At 38.1% G+C, this 12796-nt stretch overlaps 2 protein-coding genes across 10 annotated transcripts in view; one reads left to right on the forward strand and one right to left on the reverse strand.

Annotated features, from left to right (window-relative positions):
* Positions 1-9885, reverse strand: part of armc9 (armadillo repeat containing 9) — a 26812-nt gene extending 16927 nt beyond the window's left edge. For 3 of the 8 annotated variants that reach the window (XM_085246413.1, XM_085246411.1, XM_085246407.1), the window contains exons 1-11: positions 9696-9884; positions 9271-9468; positions 8942-9067; positions 8559-8729; positions 6552-6707; positions 6344-6436; positions 4921-4945; positions 4233-4390; positions 3824-3922; positions 3102-3137; positions 98-132 (exon numbers count right to left, since the gene is read on the reverse strand). In XM_085246413.1, the coding sequence (XP_085102539.1) occupies positions 98-132; positions 3102-3137; positions 3824-3922; positions 4233-4390; positions 4921-4945; positions 6344-6436; positions 6552-6707; positions 8559-8729; positions 8942-9067; positions 9271-9345 (974 nt within the window). In that variant the 5' untranslated portion in view covers positions 9346-9468; positions 9696-9884. Of the gene's footprint in view, positions 1-97; positions 133-3101; positions 3138-3823; positions 3923-4232; positions 4391-4920; positions 4946-6343; positions 6437-6551; positions 6708-8558; positions 8730-8941; positions 9068-9270; positions 9469-9695 lie in introns of all 8 variants that reach the window. The other 5 variants (XM_085246410.1, XM_085246414.1, XM_085246409.1 and 2 more) reach the window with 4 other exon arrangements.
* polr2h (RNA polymerase II, I and III subunit H) lies at positions 9238-12673 on the forward strand. 2 transcript variants are annotated; one of them, XM_085246416.1, is made up of 6 exons: positions 9238-9345; positions 10823-10915; positions 11245-11328; positions 11784-11877; positions 12043-12126; positions 12349-12673. In XM_085246416.1, the coding sequence occupies exons 2-6, from the start codon at positions 10843-10845 to the stop codon at positions 12464-12466; spliced, it is 453 nt and encodes a 150-aa protein (XP_085102542.1). In that variant the 5' UTR covers positions 9238-9345; positions 10823-10842; the 3' UTR covers positions 12467-12673. The 2 variants fall into 2 exon arrangements, with proteins under 2 accessions (XP_085102542.1, XP_085102541.1); XM_085246415.1 differs by lacking the exon at positions 9238-9345 and adding an exon at positions 10083-10392.
* Positions 12674-12796: the final 123 nt, after the last annotated feature.

Here is a 12796-nt window from a genome sequence, read left to right on the forward strand (position 1 = left end):
TGATTTAAAGAGAAACGAGATAGCAGCCTTGTTTTATTTGGGTTTAATGAAACTGTATGATTGGTACAAAAATGATTTCTTCCAAATGAAGACTTACTGTGGTGCAATGGACGCTCGTAGCATAGAGGAAGCCTACAAGAGAAGGCAGAGGAAAAAAAACAGAGATAATGAGAAGAAAAAAAGGAGGATCTTTAATGCAGGGTATTTTTTTTACAATCTGACTTTATTTATCACTTTAAAGTGTGCAAAACATACCACATGCAACATTAACCATATGTTACTCTTACCATCTGGTCCATCCAATCTAAGATAATCAAGTTAGCTAATGTGTAAATATGTCATTAGTAGTTTTTAAGACATGCATACATCATCATGCGTGTGGTACATGCTGAGTACTGGGACATACAGTATTACAGTGTTTGGCAATATTATCTATGCAGTAAGAGGCCAAGAAACAGTACCAGAAAGGGTAGGCTAATACTTCTGCATTTGTCACACATTAGTCCATCTGTGGTTTTTTTTAGATGGCTCCAGAGTGTAGCGACTGACATCTAACAAGTGAAAGACCCCCACTTTGACCCAGGAGAAGAAACAAAAACTTGATCACCGAGGTGTTGTTGTTGTGCGTAAAGTAAGGTGAAACTGACTATTAAAGTTTTTACTCTGAGGGTATTTTGAAAACCCCTGAAATCAAATCTAAGGAGGAGGAGGAGGAGAACACTGATCCGTGTAAACAGAGGTATCGCCTTGTCTGGCACACTAAAACAAACAAAGAAAAAGAACAGAACAGTGATACCTGGCTTCTTTCCCAAGTTCCTTTCCCCCTAAACATTTGGTGCCCATGTACGCATGATAATATGTTGTTCTGGGACATTTGACACTGGCGCACCAAGCAACCAGAAGGTCATATTTAAAGCGACAATCAAATATGCTGCTTAGTAAGAAGAGAACCATAAAGCTAAACAAAGGTACTTCTGACAACAGCAGACGGCTGACTGTTGTCAGGGCAGGGATAGCTCAGTAGGTAGAGTGGTGGCCCCATGATCGGAAGGTCGGGGGTTTGATTCCCCTGAACAACTATCCTGAGGTACCCCTGAGCAAGGTACCGTCCCTACACACTGCTCCCCGGGCGCCCAGTGGCTGCCCACTGCTTCACTGAGTGAATGGGTTAAATGCAGAGAGGGATTTTCCCCACGGGGACCAATAAAGTACACTTTCTTTCTTTCTTTCTTTCTGACAGAACAGAAATCCAGGTTTCTGCAAAGACAAAGATGGAGGTGTTCAGTCAATCCCACCAAAGAGCCAATTATATGTTGAACCTGAAATCTAGTGTTTGCATTGAAGCGCATACAAGCTAAATTTTAAAACGACTAATTTCGACTGTGTGGTGGCAGGAAAGTCAACTACAGGGTGGGCCATTTATATGGATACACCGTAATAAAATGGGAATGGTTGGTGATGTTAACGTCCTGTTTGTGGCACATTAGTATATGTGAGGGGCAATTGTCTATGGTGTGAAGATACGAGATGTGCAGCACCTGAAACTACGGATACTGGATGCCTGTGCTGACATTTCTTCTGCGGTGTTGCTATCAGTGTGTGAAGAGTGGGAGAGGGTTGCATTGACAATCCAACACAATGGGCAGAACATTGAACACATTTTATAAGTGGTCAGAAACTTGTAAATAACTCATGAAAGAATAAAGTTACGTTGAATCCAAGCACACCATTGTTTTTCTTGTGACATTACCAATAAGTTTTATGTGTCACATGACCCTCTTCCTATTGGAAAAATAAAAGATCTAAGATGGCCGACTTCTAAATGGCCACCATGGTCACCACCCATCTTGAGGAGTTTGCCCCCTCAAATATACTGATGTGCCACAAACAGGACTTTAATATCACCAACCATTCCCATGTTATTATGGTGTATCCATATAAATGGCCCACCCTGTATATTTAAACCAACAATGTAAGCTGCGACCCTAAACTGAATTAGCACAGTTTTTAGATGTTCTTTTTTGATCCTTGAAAATAAAAATGACTCTCTCCCCCTTCATTTAGTCATTCAACCTGCCCAAATAACTGGCTGGAGTCTTTACCAAGATAGCTGCAGAATGGGGAGACTTGCTTGCAGCAAGACTTTATGTCCAAGTTTTATCTAAATTTTGAGTCCTGATTAGTTTTTATATTCTTTGAATAAAAGTGAAATGCTTTTTATGTTTTTTCATCTTTTCAATCTGTTTTTACACTGTGGTTACAACCAAAATCATGGACTGTTGATGCTATTGTCTAACTACAAGGCTTTATGCCTTGGTCCAAACAGCAATAAAAGAAAGATTGATAATGTACAAAGACAAAGACTCTGATACTGAGGATAAATTATGGCCTTGCACTCACTTACATTAAACTAGCAAGCCTAAATGAGAAAAAATACTATCCTCAAAAATAATTTATGAAGCTAAGCAGGTATGTTGACCTGCTTAGCTTTAAACTGCTACGTAACAGTGGTTTAAAGTAAAGTTTACTAGCTATGGCTGCTCATTTTTTAATGTTTAACTATACCTAAAAACAGCAAATTTGATATGTTGACCCTGGGTGCCTGTTTTTAAGGTTGTTAAGAATCCTACATGAAGTGTTCTTGTTGCTGCCTTTCAAATAGCTGTAATATAATCTGTCCTGTTTGAGAACCCGAGCATGCGAGTAATTCTTTTAAATCAAAGCACCCTGTGATGGCCATTCTTGTTCTGTCATTTTATATGGCTATAATCTAAAAAACAAAACAAAAAATAACAATAAGCATAAGAGAAGAAAAATGAAACTGAGAGATAAGTTGAGAGCTAAAGGCTAAAATGAGAGTTGAGGAACAATGACTGTCATCGTCCTTACTGCAAATAAAGCCAAACATACGTTTAAACTGGGACAATCTAGCGGGAATGCACATATAGTCAGGAGGGTGTGATGAAGAAATATGTTAGGAGGTCATGAAGGACATAAAGACAACAACAGGAGGGAAAAGGGAGACACCGAGGCAGAAGCTAGATGAGAACTGGGGACCTGAGCAATAAGAAAATGTAAAGATGAAAATATATGAAACTTACATAGCCATCATCATAGGGACTCATAGAGTAATATCCCTTTGGGGACAAAAGCATCACACAAGCAAAAAAAAAAAAAAAAACCACACACACAAAACACAGAAAAAAATGTTGTTCAGTTCAAATAGAAAGAAACAAGATTTCACAAGCCAGAGGTCAAAACCACAATGAAGGCCGCTAACAGCAAGCATGATTGTCAAGCTGTGGACAGTTTTTTAGGTCGGTTGGGAGCTTTTCTACAGCCTTTTGATTATCGGTGGCACAAAAGAGGCAGAAAAAGAGGCTTAATAACAGCAGCAAGGATTTAAGATTTAATGTAACTCTGACCCATCTCGACACCTTTAAATGTCGTCTTTATGGGAGAAACACAGTTACATTTCCAAGGCAGATGATTACGTAAATGTCTGTGACTGCTTATTGGAAATTTGTGTTGTGTACACTTGACTTTCCAACAATGACTGTATTGATTCAACTCCAGGATCCAGGAAGCACTCATTCTAGGATGCACACAACAGAATGACTAGACAGCTTACATAAAAGGAACAAAGATGTCTTTTTGTACATAATGTAAACACTCCTTAAGTGCACTTATCTCCTCACCGTCTGCTATGCATACTCTATGCTTCAATAAAATCACATTAAGTTGGGGCCAGGTGTTGTTGTTACTATTCTGAGGCGTGAAGAAGAGGGAAGGAATAGAGCTAAGACTGTGTGCTGCAACTCACAGTGCCTGGCCTGGTGAAGTCTGTGCTCTGCATCACACTCTGTCTCATCTGGCTGCTGAACAGGCGAACACACACATTCTGCAGGTACTCTGGGGAGATCTGCAAAAACAAGGCACGTTCCCCTGAGCTTTAAAATACTGTTTGTGCGAGAAGAGCAGGGTACTACAAGTGTATTCTAGTTTTCCAAATATTAAAATCTTTTCATATATATTTTCAATCCATTTTGCGCATCAAAAGATTTCTTGTTGGCGCTCGCATGCACACCACTGGACTTTGAATATGCAAATTTGGGGTTTTTTGTCCTGTGTGCACACATTCTTTTCTAACTTGTGCCACACTTATGGACTCCGTATCTGTTGCATGTCTGACAGAATGTGTGCTTGTTTGTCCCACAATTAGCCTGCCCTACCATCTTTCCGCTGACTGTGGCCTCCAATGAGTCGACCAACTCAGCAGTGATTCCAATCAGGTTATGGTAGTCAGCTTGCATCTTGTTGAACTTCCGTACGTAGCTGGTGATGCGGCGATCTGATTCAGCCAGCTGGAGCTGTAACTGCTGCGTGGCCTCTGTGCATTCACCCAAACAAACAGAAAAAGACGGAGACTGCAGAAACCAACACTGGCTTACATGCATTAGGTGAAAATGCCTGTTATCCTTTCAGATGTCAAGAAATTCATTTAAAAATTAAACAATATTCTGAAATGCCATTTTTAATCAACCTCTCCAACACCAATCTCATCATTGACTTTTCTACTAACCTTTATCAATATTTAACATAATGTTTTTTATCCATTAGTGAGAGTTCTGTAAGTGTTATTACGTAAATAATACTTTCCACATTATACAAATGAATCAAGCAAAAAACCCTTGGCAAACAGATGTATAATGGGTGACGCTGATATGACTTCTTTATCTGTAGTATTAGTTGACCACTACTGATTAATGAGCAGGTGTGGCCGTGAGCCTTTGTTCCCTTTGAGATTATGAAAAGTTGAAAGAAAGAAAACTGAATAACTGGCAATAAGAAACAGCTGTTGGGGTGAAGAACTGCAAACTGCAATGCACGAAAAGGTAGACTCTGTGATGGGGTAATTACCTTTAGTACTCCTTCCACCCTCCTTCTGCATGAAGCTGGTTAAAGATCACATACTTAGAGACAAATCAAACATTTCTCCTGTATTTATTCCCTTGTTAATGGTTTCATCAGGAATTACATACAAATGAAATAATTAGTAAAAGGACTGCAGATGGAACTAATTAATATCTGAAGCCTCAGTTATGCTTTCTCTGTCGGTTTGAGTCCAAGTCACGCAAATTTCATCATGAGATGCTGAGCGTGGTCCACGCGGACATCTGTTTTCCTGAAAGCAGCACAGACTTTATATTACAACATACCAGATGTGCATGCACCCCAGGTAGCAGACAACAAACAACGACAATTGGTTGTGTTCCTACTTTCACTTAAGTACCCTATAAATGTCATGTAAGCACATGTAAATGTTATTAATTGGCTGAGCCAAAAAACACTGATGCTCAAATGTTCCCACTTTTGGTAACCGTGTTAATTTTGTATACACTAGAAACATTTTTTTTCAGCCCATAGCTTTTTATTTTACAAAGCTTTGAAAGTTGGCTAGTTTAGTTTCACAAATATGTACTGAGCAAAGTCTATATGGTGGGTTTCCAGTATCCCAATAATTCCATTACCTTTGCCTGCCCTTCTACTCTGAGGAGGTTAGGATAACTTTGTTTCTTTCTGTGCATTAGCTAACTTGATAAAATCTAAAACCCCAGTTGGGGACAATGGTTGTCATGACGGTTGTTATCAACTTTCTCTTTTAGGCTGGGTTTTGTGTTTCCGACTGTGCTCTCAAAAAAGTTCACAGGTTGAATTACTGGAACTTTACAGTAAGTAGTAAGTAAGTAAAATTTTGGCAATTCCAGAATATTTTTTAATCGAAACTGACTTTTAATTCAACATAACTCACTATCCCGTCAATCTCTCTTCGTGGTACGTCTCTCAGGTTGTCACATGATCAAACATGTTACAAGAGACTGGTTGTTAAAGAATTCCTTATTCACCTACAGAACATATATGTATTCTACATTTAAATGTGCAGTCCAGCTAAAGAAGGCAAGTTTTTTTGCTCCTCAGTGGGTTTATTTTCTACACATCATACCTTGCCTTCAACGAAATTGCTAGATTTTTACTGTTTGCTAAGTTTTATAAGTTTCACTGAAGGCTGTTAAACTACCTAACCTAGTAATCTGTTAATGTAAAAAGCTGGAATTGAGAATTTAATTGACAAAAGTTACGTTTTACTTGACAACCGTTTACCTGTCACGTGGGTTTGTGCAATGAATGAAAATATGAATTGTGTTAATTTTCTATTAGTTTCAGATTTGTCGCTAATGCCATCTCAGTGAAATCAAAACAAGACAGACAAATCCATTTGTACATCTGTACTCTGATGGTTTTCCCAGCAACGGCTCATTAGTGAGGCACAGTAGAAGGATACATATAAAGTCATCAGCCTTGGGCTGTTAGATGGCTTAAGTATCACTGACAGGAACTGCTCCAGCTTATCTCTCAATTTTGGCATCCAGGAATCCTAAAAACATGAAACAGAAGTTAAATATGAAGTATGGTGATGTTCATTCTCACAGTGTGACTTAGTAACTGTACTAGATGGTTAAAAGCAAGGTAATATTCTATAAGTGTAATACCTGGAACAGTTCTTTGAAAGAAGGGTGGACAGTGGGGTTGGGAACAAAAGGCAAAGCGTAGTAAGGCAGAAACTCTGTGGTCTGGCTCAGAGCTCCTCCTCGAGTTTCCAGGTACTGCCTGAAGAAGGAAACCCTCTCTTCAAACTCAGCACGGTCCTTGAGGTAGATTTGAGATGTCCATCAAAAACAATTCATGAACAAAATTTAAAAAACTAAATAACTAAATCAGGTAAGCTTAAGGCTGGGGTGTCCAAACTCGGTCCATTTTTAATTGGCCCGCAAGTAATTTTATAAATAGAATAGAATATGGCCCGCACTTCTTGAGTGTATTGCACTTCTTAGTTTTAACACCAGGGGGAGCTGCTGTTGATCAAGGCAGTTGCTCCACCAAAAAGGCAAATCACAGAAAAACTTATCCCCAAGTTACTAAACATGGCAGAACCAAAGAAGCAAAAGGTAGAAAGTGAGTGCAGAAAATTTCAGACACGGTGGGAGAGTGAATATTTCTTCAAAGAATTCAAGGGGAAGTATGTCTGTTTGATCTGCACTGAAACTGTGGCAGTTATGAAAGAGTATAATGTACGACGTCATTATGAAACCAAACATCAGGCCTATGCATCTTACACTGGTGCTGAGCGAGAGCAGAAATTAAAGCAAATGGTAGCTATGCTGCAGGGACAGCAACAGTATTTTTTTGCGTGCTCAAATTGTCCAGGAAAAGGCTCCAATGGCCAGCTATGAGGTCGCTCAAGACATGGCAAGCCTTTTTCAGATGGAGACCTCATAAAACACGGCCTCGTTAAAGTCACCGAAATAATGTAGGCCTATCCGGAAAAAGTGCAGAACTTCAACAACGTCAGCATGTCCAGAAATACAGTTGTGCGACAAATTGAAGACTCGTCAGCCAACATTAAACTGCAACTGTCTGATAAAGCTGTGCTTTTGATTTTTACACCGATGCCACAGACACCGCACAGCTGCTAATTTTTTTGCGGGGAGTGGACGAGAGCACGAGCGCTTTATGTGAGTAAAAATATATTCCACAGTACCCGTGTGTTAATAAGCATGCATGTGTAGGTACACATGCTTCAAATATCAATAATGCGCATCAATTATGTCACTACCCTGCTTTTGCGCACCACTTTCTTTATATGCACAGCGCACGCAGACGTAGTCAGCTGATCTCATCTGATGCAGATTTGCTCCTTGATCAAGTGACATTTGTCTGGATTTTTGCCAGGAGTGGCGTACGATCAGCACTGCAGCTGGATGGCCCGATTTACATACCCAGCGCAGCTGATACTCACCAGAATAATTTACTAAAATTATATGGACTCCTGTTATTAAGTCCAGGCCATCGTCCATCGTTTCAAACGGACGTTAATAGATGTTTTGCTAAGCCTAATAACTTAAATAATAAACTTGAAATGTACCCGTCCCATTTTCCCCTTTATTGTTTTTTCTCTGGACTGTAAATCTTCTGTCTAAGAAGAAATCTGAGGCTGCTGTTCTGAGAATGAGCTACCAAAGCTTTTTCTGAATAAATCAATAAACATCAATTTATGGAAAGCTGTGATGAAGGCAGTTTTGTCTTTAATTATATTCAACAATATAACACATTTGACCACTTTTAAGTGATTTTTCTAACTTTAATACAGTAAAGTTAAGGTTATATACCTAATTTCTAGTAAGTGGCCCAGCCCCTCCTATATTTTTATGTATGTGGCCCTCAGTGAAAAAAGTTTGGACACCCCTGGCTTAAGGGGTCACTTAAGAAGACGCAATACATCTTCAATTATGATTGCATGTTTTGCTAAAAGAAGCATAAGGTTTTTTACAAATCTGTATAAATAAATGAACTCAAACTCCAATTGACTCACAAAATTGTTGCCACAGAAGGGCGAAAATAAGACTCTGGCGCAGCTTAGTGGACATATGAAAAATAGCACATAATGAAATAAGTATTAACAGACACATACACTTGTAAATACACATGTAAATACATACATGTCCTACAGGGTGCCTCCTCAGTGGGTAGATTGTAAAGTGGATGTAAAGGTAGAACTCCAGTCCCTGGGCCTCAGCATCAGTGTCTTTAACTCTGTGGGGAATATTCTCTGTCCACAGTTCAAAGAACACCCTGTGGTCTCCATCATCAAATGAGCTGAGAAGGTCTTTCTACAAAAGTCACATTTTTTGTGGTTTATCACACAGTAATAATTGAGTCTCAATGTACATGACTATTACAGATCTTTACAATTAATACAGACAAATACATCAATTTGAACTTTGCTTTGAGGTTGCAATATTTACATGTTAATTAGCATTTTCTAATCAAATAGTCTTTTGCACTTTTTACCATCACTCCTCCATGAAAAATCAACATGTACCTGAATTACACGTGTCTTTGAGTCTTTGAGAGTATTCCCTCGAGGCTTTGAGAGGAGTCTGCCTTTGCTTTTGCACTCCTTCTCAAAACTGTGAAGAGTTTCTTCAAATTCTTCAAATTTGAGGTACTACAAAGAAACGAACAAAAAAATACAAATAAACACACGTGACATACCACCTCAATCAGAGCAGAATGTAAGTATGCTTTCAATCATCTATGCATAATTTATTGTAGAAACGCTATATATGAAAGTTGTGCATTGCGATTACTTCATTTCTATTAATGCTCACTGCGATTTGCATATGGCAGTTTACAGAAGAAACGTGCTACCTCCTTAATCATCCCAAGAAGATCGGTTTCATTTGCCGAGATGTCCCCCATATTGGCTGCCTCCTTGGAACTCATGTGAGTACCGAAAAGCTTTAAAATATCCGGCAGCAAAGAGTCCCACTTTCATTCAATAACGTTTTCGCTCCGAGTTAGTATTTTGCGGTCTGTTTGAATTGGACAGCACAATGGTTTGAGCAACTAACACACACACACACACACACACAGAAAGAGAAAAACATCAACAAAGATACAACTGATGGCGATTTTACTTTATAATCTAAAATTCAAGCACATTTGCCTTAAAAGTGAATTATTTTCATCACAGTAAGACATCAGAGACAGCGTCAAGATGTCACAAGCTAGCTAATAAGCTAACTCATCAATTAACGTTATGCGACATAAAGAGAGCGCATTAACATCATTACCTCGTTCGTATATCAGGTACTTGGTGAATACATTTCATTGACACTTCCGAGGCGCTCACGCGTAGAACCGTCCATTTTTGTGAGGATTTGTGGTCTTCAGTTGCAACTTATATTAGTTAGATAGCCATTAGCTAGCAACAGTACACAGACAGGACGCTAAAAAACACCTAGCAACCGAATAGACTGGAAAGTAGAGGCAAATGTCGTAAACATTGCCGAAAGGATGCTATTTGGTTCTTACGTATTCTTTGCAGATTATTGTGATTTTCTTTTGCTCTTTTTAACTTTATAACAACAATAAGGTATCTCATGAGACCATTTATTTTTTAAACTAGCTGGAAAACCTATATATTTGTTTCGAATATTAACGTAGAGAAAGAGCAGATAGGCAGGTATTTTTTTTTTATTATACGTTTTTTTTTTGTCTGTGGCTGAAAAAATTCGTCTATCTGTCTTTATCTAATTTCGTTATATATTTACATTTATATTCTTTCTTTCCGTATTTCAAACCGGAAGCACTTTCTATGTCAAAGGTTGAGCACATTGTTCCTGCGCGGTACAGTCTGTTTGGGATAATAATGAATGAAATTTTGACTAACTAAGACATCTAGCGCAAAATTAAATACTCCCCGTCGCAGAGTGAAAACCCAAGTGAGCGCGACGCCATTGAACTTACAGTATAATATCAAAACTTGAGGTACGTTTTTGGAATCGTTTGGCCAATATGCTAAGGCTAGCAATTAGCATGAATGAGAGATGCTAAAGTTGAAAAAGCTTTGCCAAGACCTTAATACTTTCGCTAACTGATTCGGCAACAACGGGTGTTAGATTACTGTTAAATGGTCAAAAACAAAAGCACGAATTATTAAGGTTTGAAGTTTTTTTTTTACGTTGTGATACACAGTTGTTTCATTAATGTATGATTAGTGGTTAAGATTTTTCAGCTGCAGTTGTGCACAGAATAGACGGGGGGGAACAATAAGACAAGCAAACACAAGTTTCTGTGAATTTCAGTGAAGTGTGTTTCTTGTACTGGCAGGGTGTGTTTTAAGTTTCAGTAATGGTTTCAGTCTAATAAAAGTGGCTTCATTTTGTGTTTTTGTCTTTATTTTCCCTTATTTTTACAGACTGACAGACTCGGAGAGAGATGGCTGGAATTCTTTTTGAGGATATTTTTGATGTAAAAGATATCGATCCAGATGGCAAGAAGTTTGACAGAGGTGTGTGAAATATTATCATTAAAAAAGTGAAATTATAACACCAACCAACAGATAATTGCATGTTTGATCTCTAATTTGATCTCGATATAGATAAAGTTTAATTTATAACCCAAGTGCAGTTCTTCTTAGTGAAAGGGATCTGATATTAAGTATTAAACCTTTCAAGTATCCAAACACACAACTTCTGGCCAATCATGAACCAGTCTAACTTTGATTATCAACAAGAGGCATTATTTTAGTTATTGTTGATCTTCGTTAACACCATTTAATTAAAAAAACAAACAAACAATAAATTATCTAATAGAAACTCTTCAACTGTTAATCTGCAGTATCTCGTCTGCATTGTGAAAGTGAATCGTTCAAGATGGACCTCATCTTGGATGTGAACATTCAGATCTATCCTGTTGATCTTGGTAAGAAAAAACATTCTTTTTTTGTCCCTGTGTGTCTTTGTGTTTTTGTTTTGTTTTGTTTTAAATTGGAAGTCATTTGTTAGTTAATATGTATCAAATACAATGGTGTAAACCGGTCCTATATACAGCATAATTATAGCAAATGACTATGTCAGCTATTTAGAATATTTTATCAGAATAAACTGGCACTCTTCAAAAGTAAAGATTATACTGTAATACATAAAAAAATATGATTGCTCGTTAATGTATCCCCTGACTCCCTCAATATTTGACTTGTTCACGTGCAGGTGAGTCGTGTAATAGCTGTATAATAACATTTACTCAACCCAAAGGAACCCAGCTCTATGAGTAAAAAGCCTTGAAGAACCATGTGTCAGAATTGTATCTGTAACCCAAAGTGTCCAAATGCACAATTTCATAAAGCTAGTTTGTTGTAATATATCTCTTTCATTAAGGTGACAAGTTTAGACTGGTAATTGCCAGCACGTTATATGAAGATGGAACACCAGACGATGGAGAGTACAATCCTCAGGATGACAGACCGTCTAGGTAAGACAGCTGCTTCCAATTTAAAGTTGTAATTTGTGGAACTTTAGCAAAAAGAAAATTGCTGTTTTATTGGCATATTTAACAATAATAACATTGTTAATACTTCTTACGCTTTTAATTTACAAAATGACTTTCACACTCATTCCACTTTGTTTAAATTTCCAGAGCAGACCAGTTTGATTATGTGATGTATGGGAAAGTTTACAAGATTGAGGGCGATGAAACTTCAACAGAAGCTGCCACACGTCTGTAAGTGAAGTGCTTAGTTTTCTCAAAATGACTATATGTCATATATTTACTGAAATTGATAATCCGCTGGAACAAAACTGTGTTTCTAACAGAGAAGATGACCTTTCTGTGAAACTATTTATGGAAATGAAATCACATTTGAATCTGCCTGTGTGATAACTTTTCCAGACTCTGCCGTTGGTTTGTGCTATTCCAATTTCTTGTGTGTTTTTCTTGTTTCAGCTCTGCTTATGTGTCTTATGGAGGCCTCCTCATGAGGCTACAGGGAGATGCCAACAATCTTCACGGCTTTGAAGTGGACTCTAGGGTCTACCTGCTCATGAAGAAGCTGGCCTTCTAAAACAAACCTGTGGTCACCCACCCATGGTTCACCAGTCAACCTTAAATTTATATGGAGCATCTACAAGGAGGCTGTCGGAAACTTTTTTATTTTGATGATTCTCATTCCTCCATCAGGATGGACTAAAGACTAAACACTGTGGCACATAAGAACTGCTACCGACTCCACCTGCAGACAAACTGTAAATAAAGACTTCTTTTATACACATTGGCATGTTTATTCTTCCTTATATCTTAGCAACTGCTCTCAAACAAACATTTAATTATCCTTGTACTCTGCAAGAAGGGTGAGTCTAACATTATTACACAGGCATCATGTGTGCTGCTATAA

This window comes from Mchenga conophoros, linkage group LG15, assembly GCF_057382185.1.
Source record: "Mchenga conophoros isolate Kocher_MC1m ecotype Shallow Benthic linkage group LG15, M_conophoros_male_GT1.1, whole genome shotgun sequence".
Lineage (NCBI taxonomy): Eukaryota > Metazoa > Chordata > Actinopteri > Cichliformes > Cichlidae > Mchenga > Mchenga conophoros.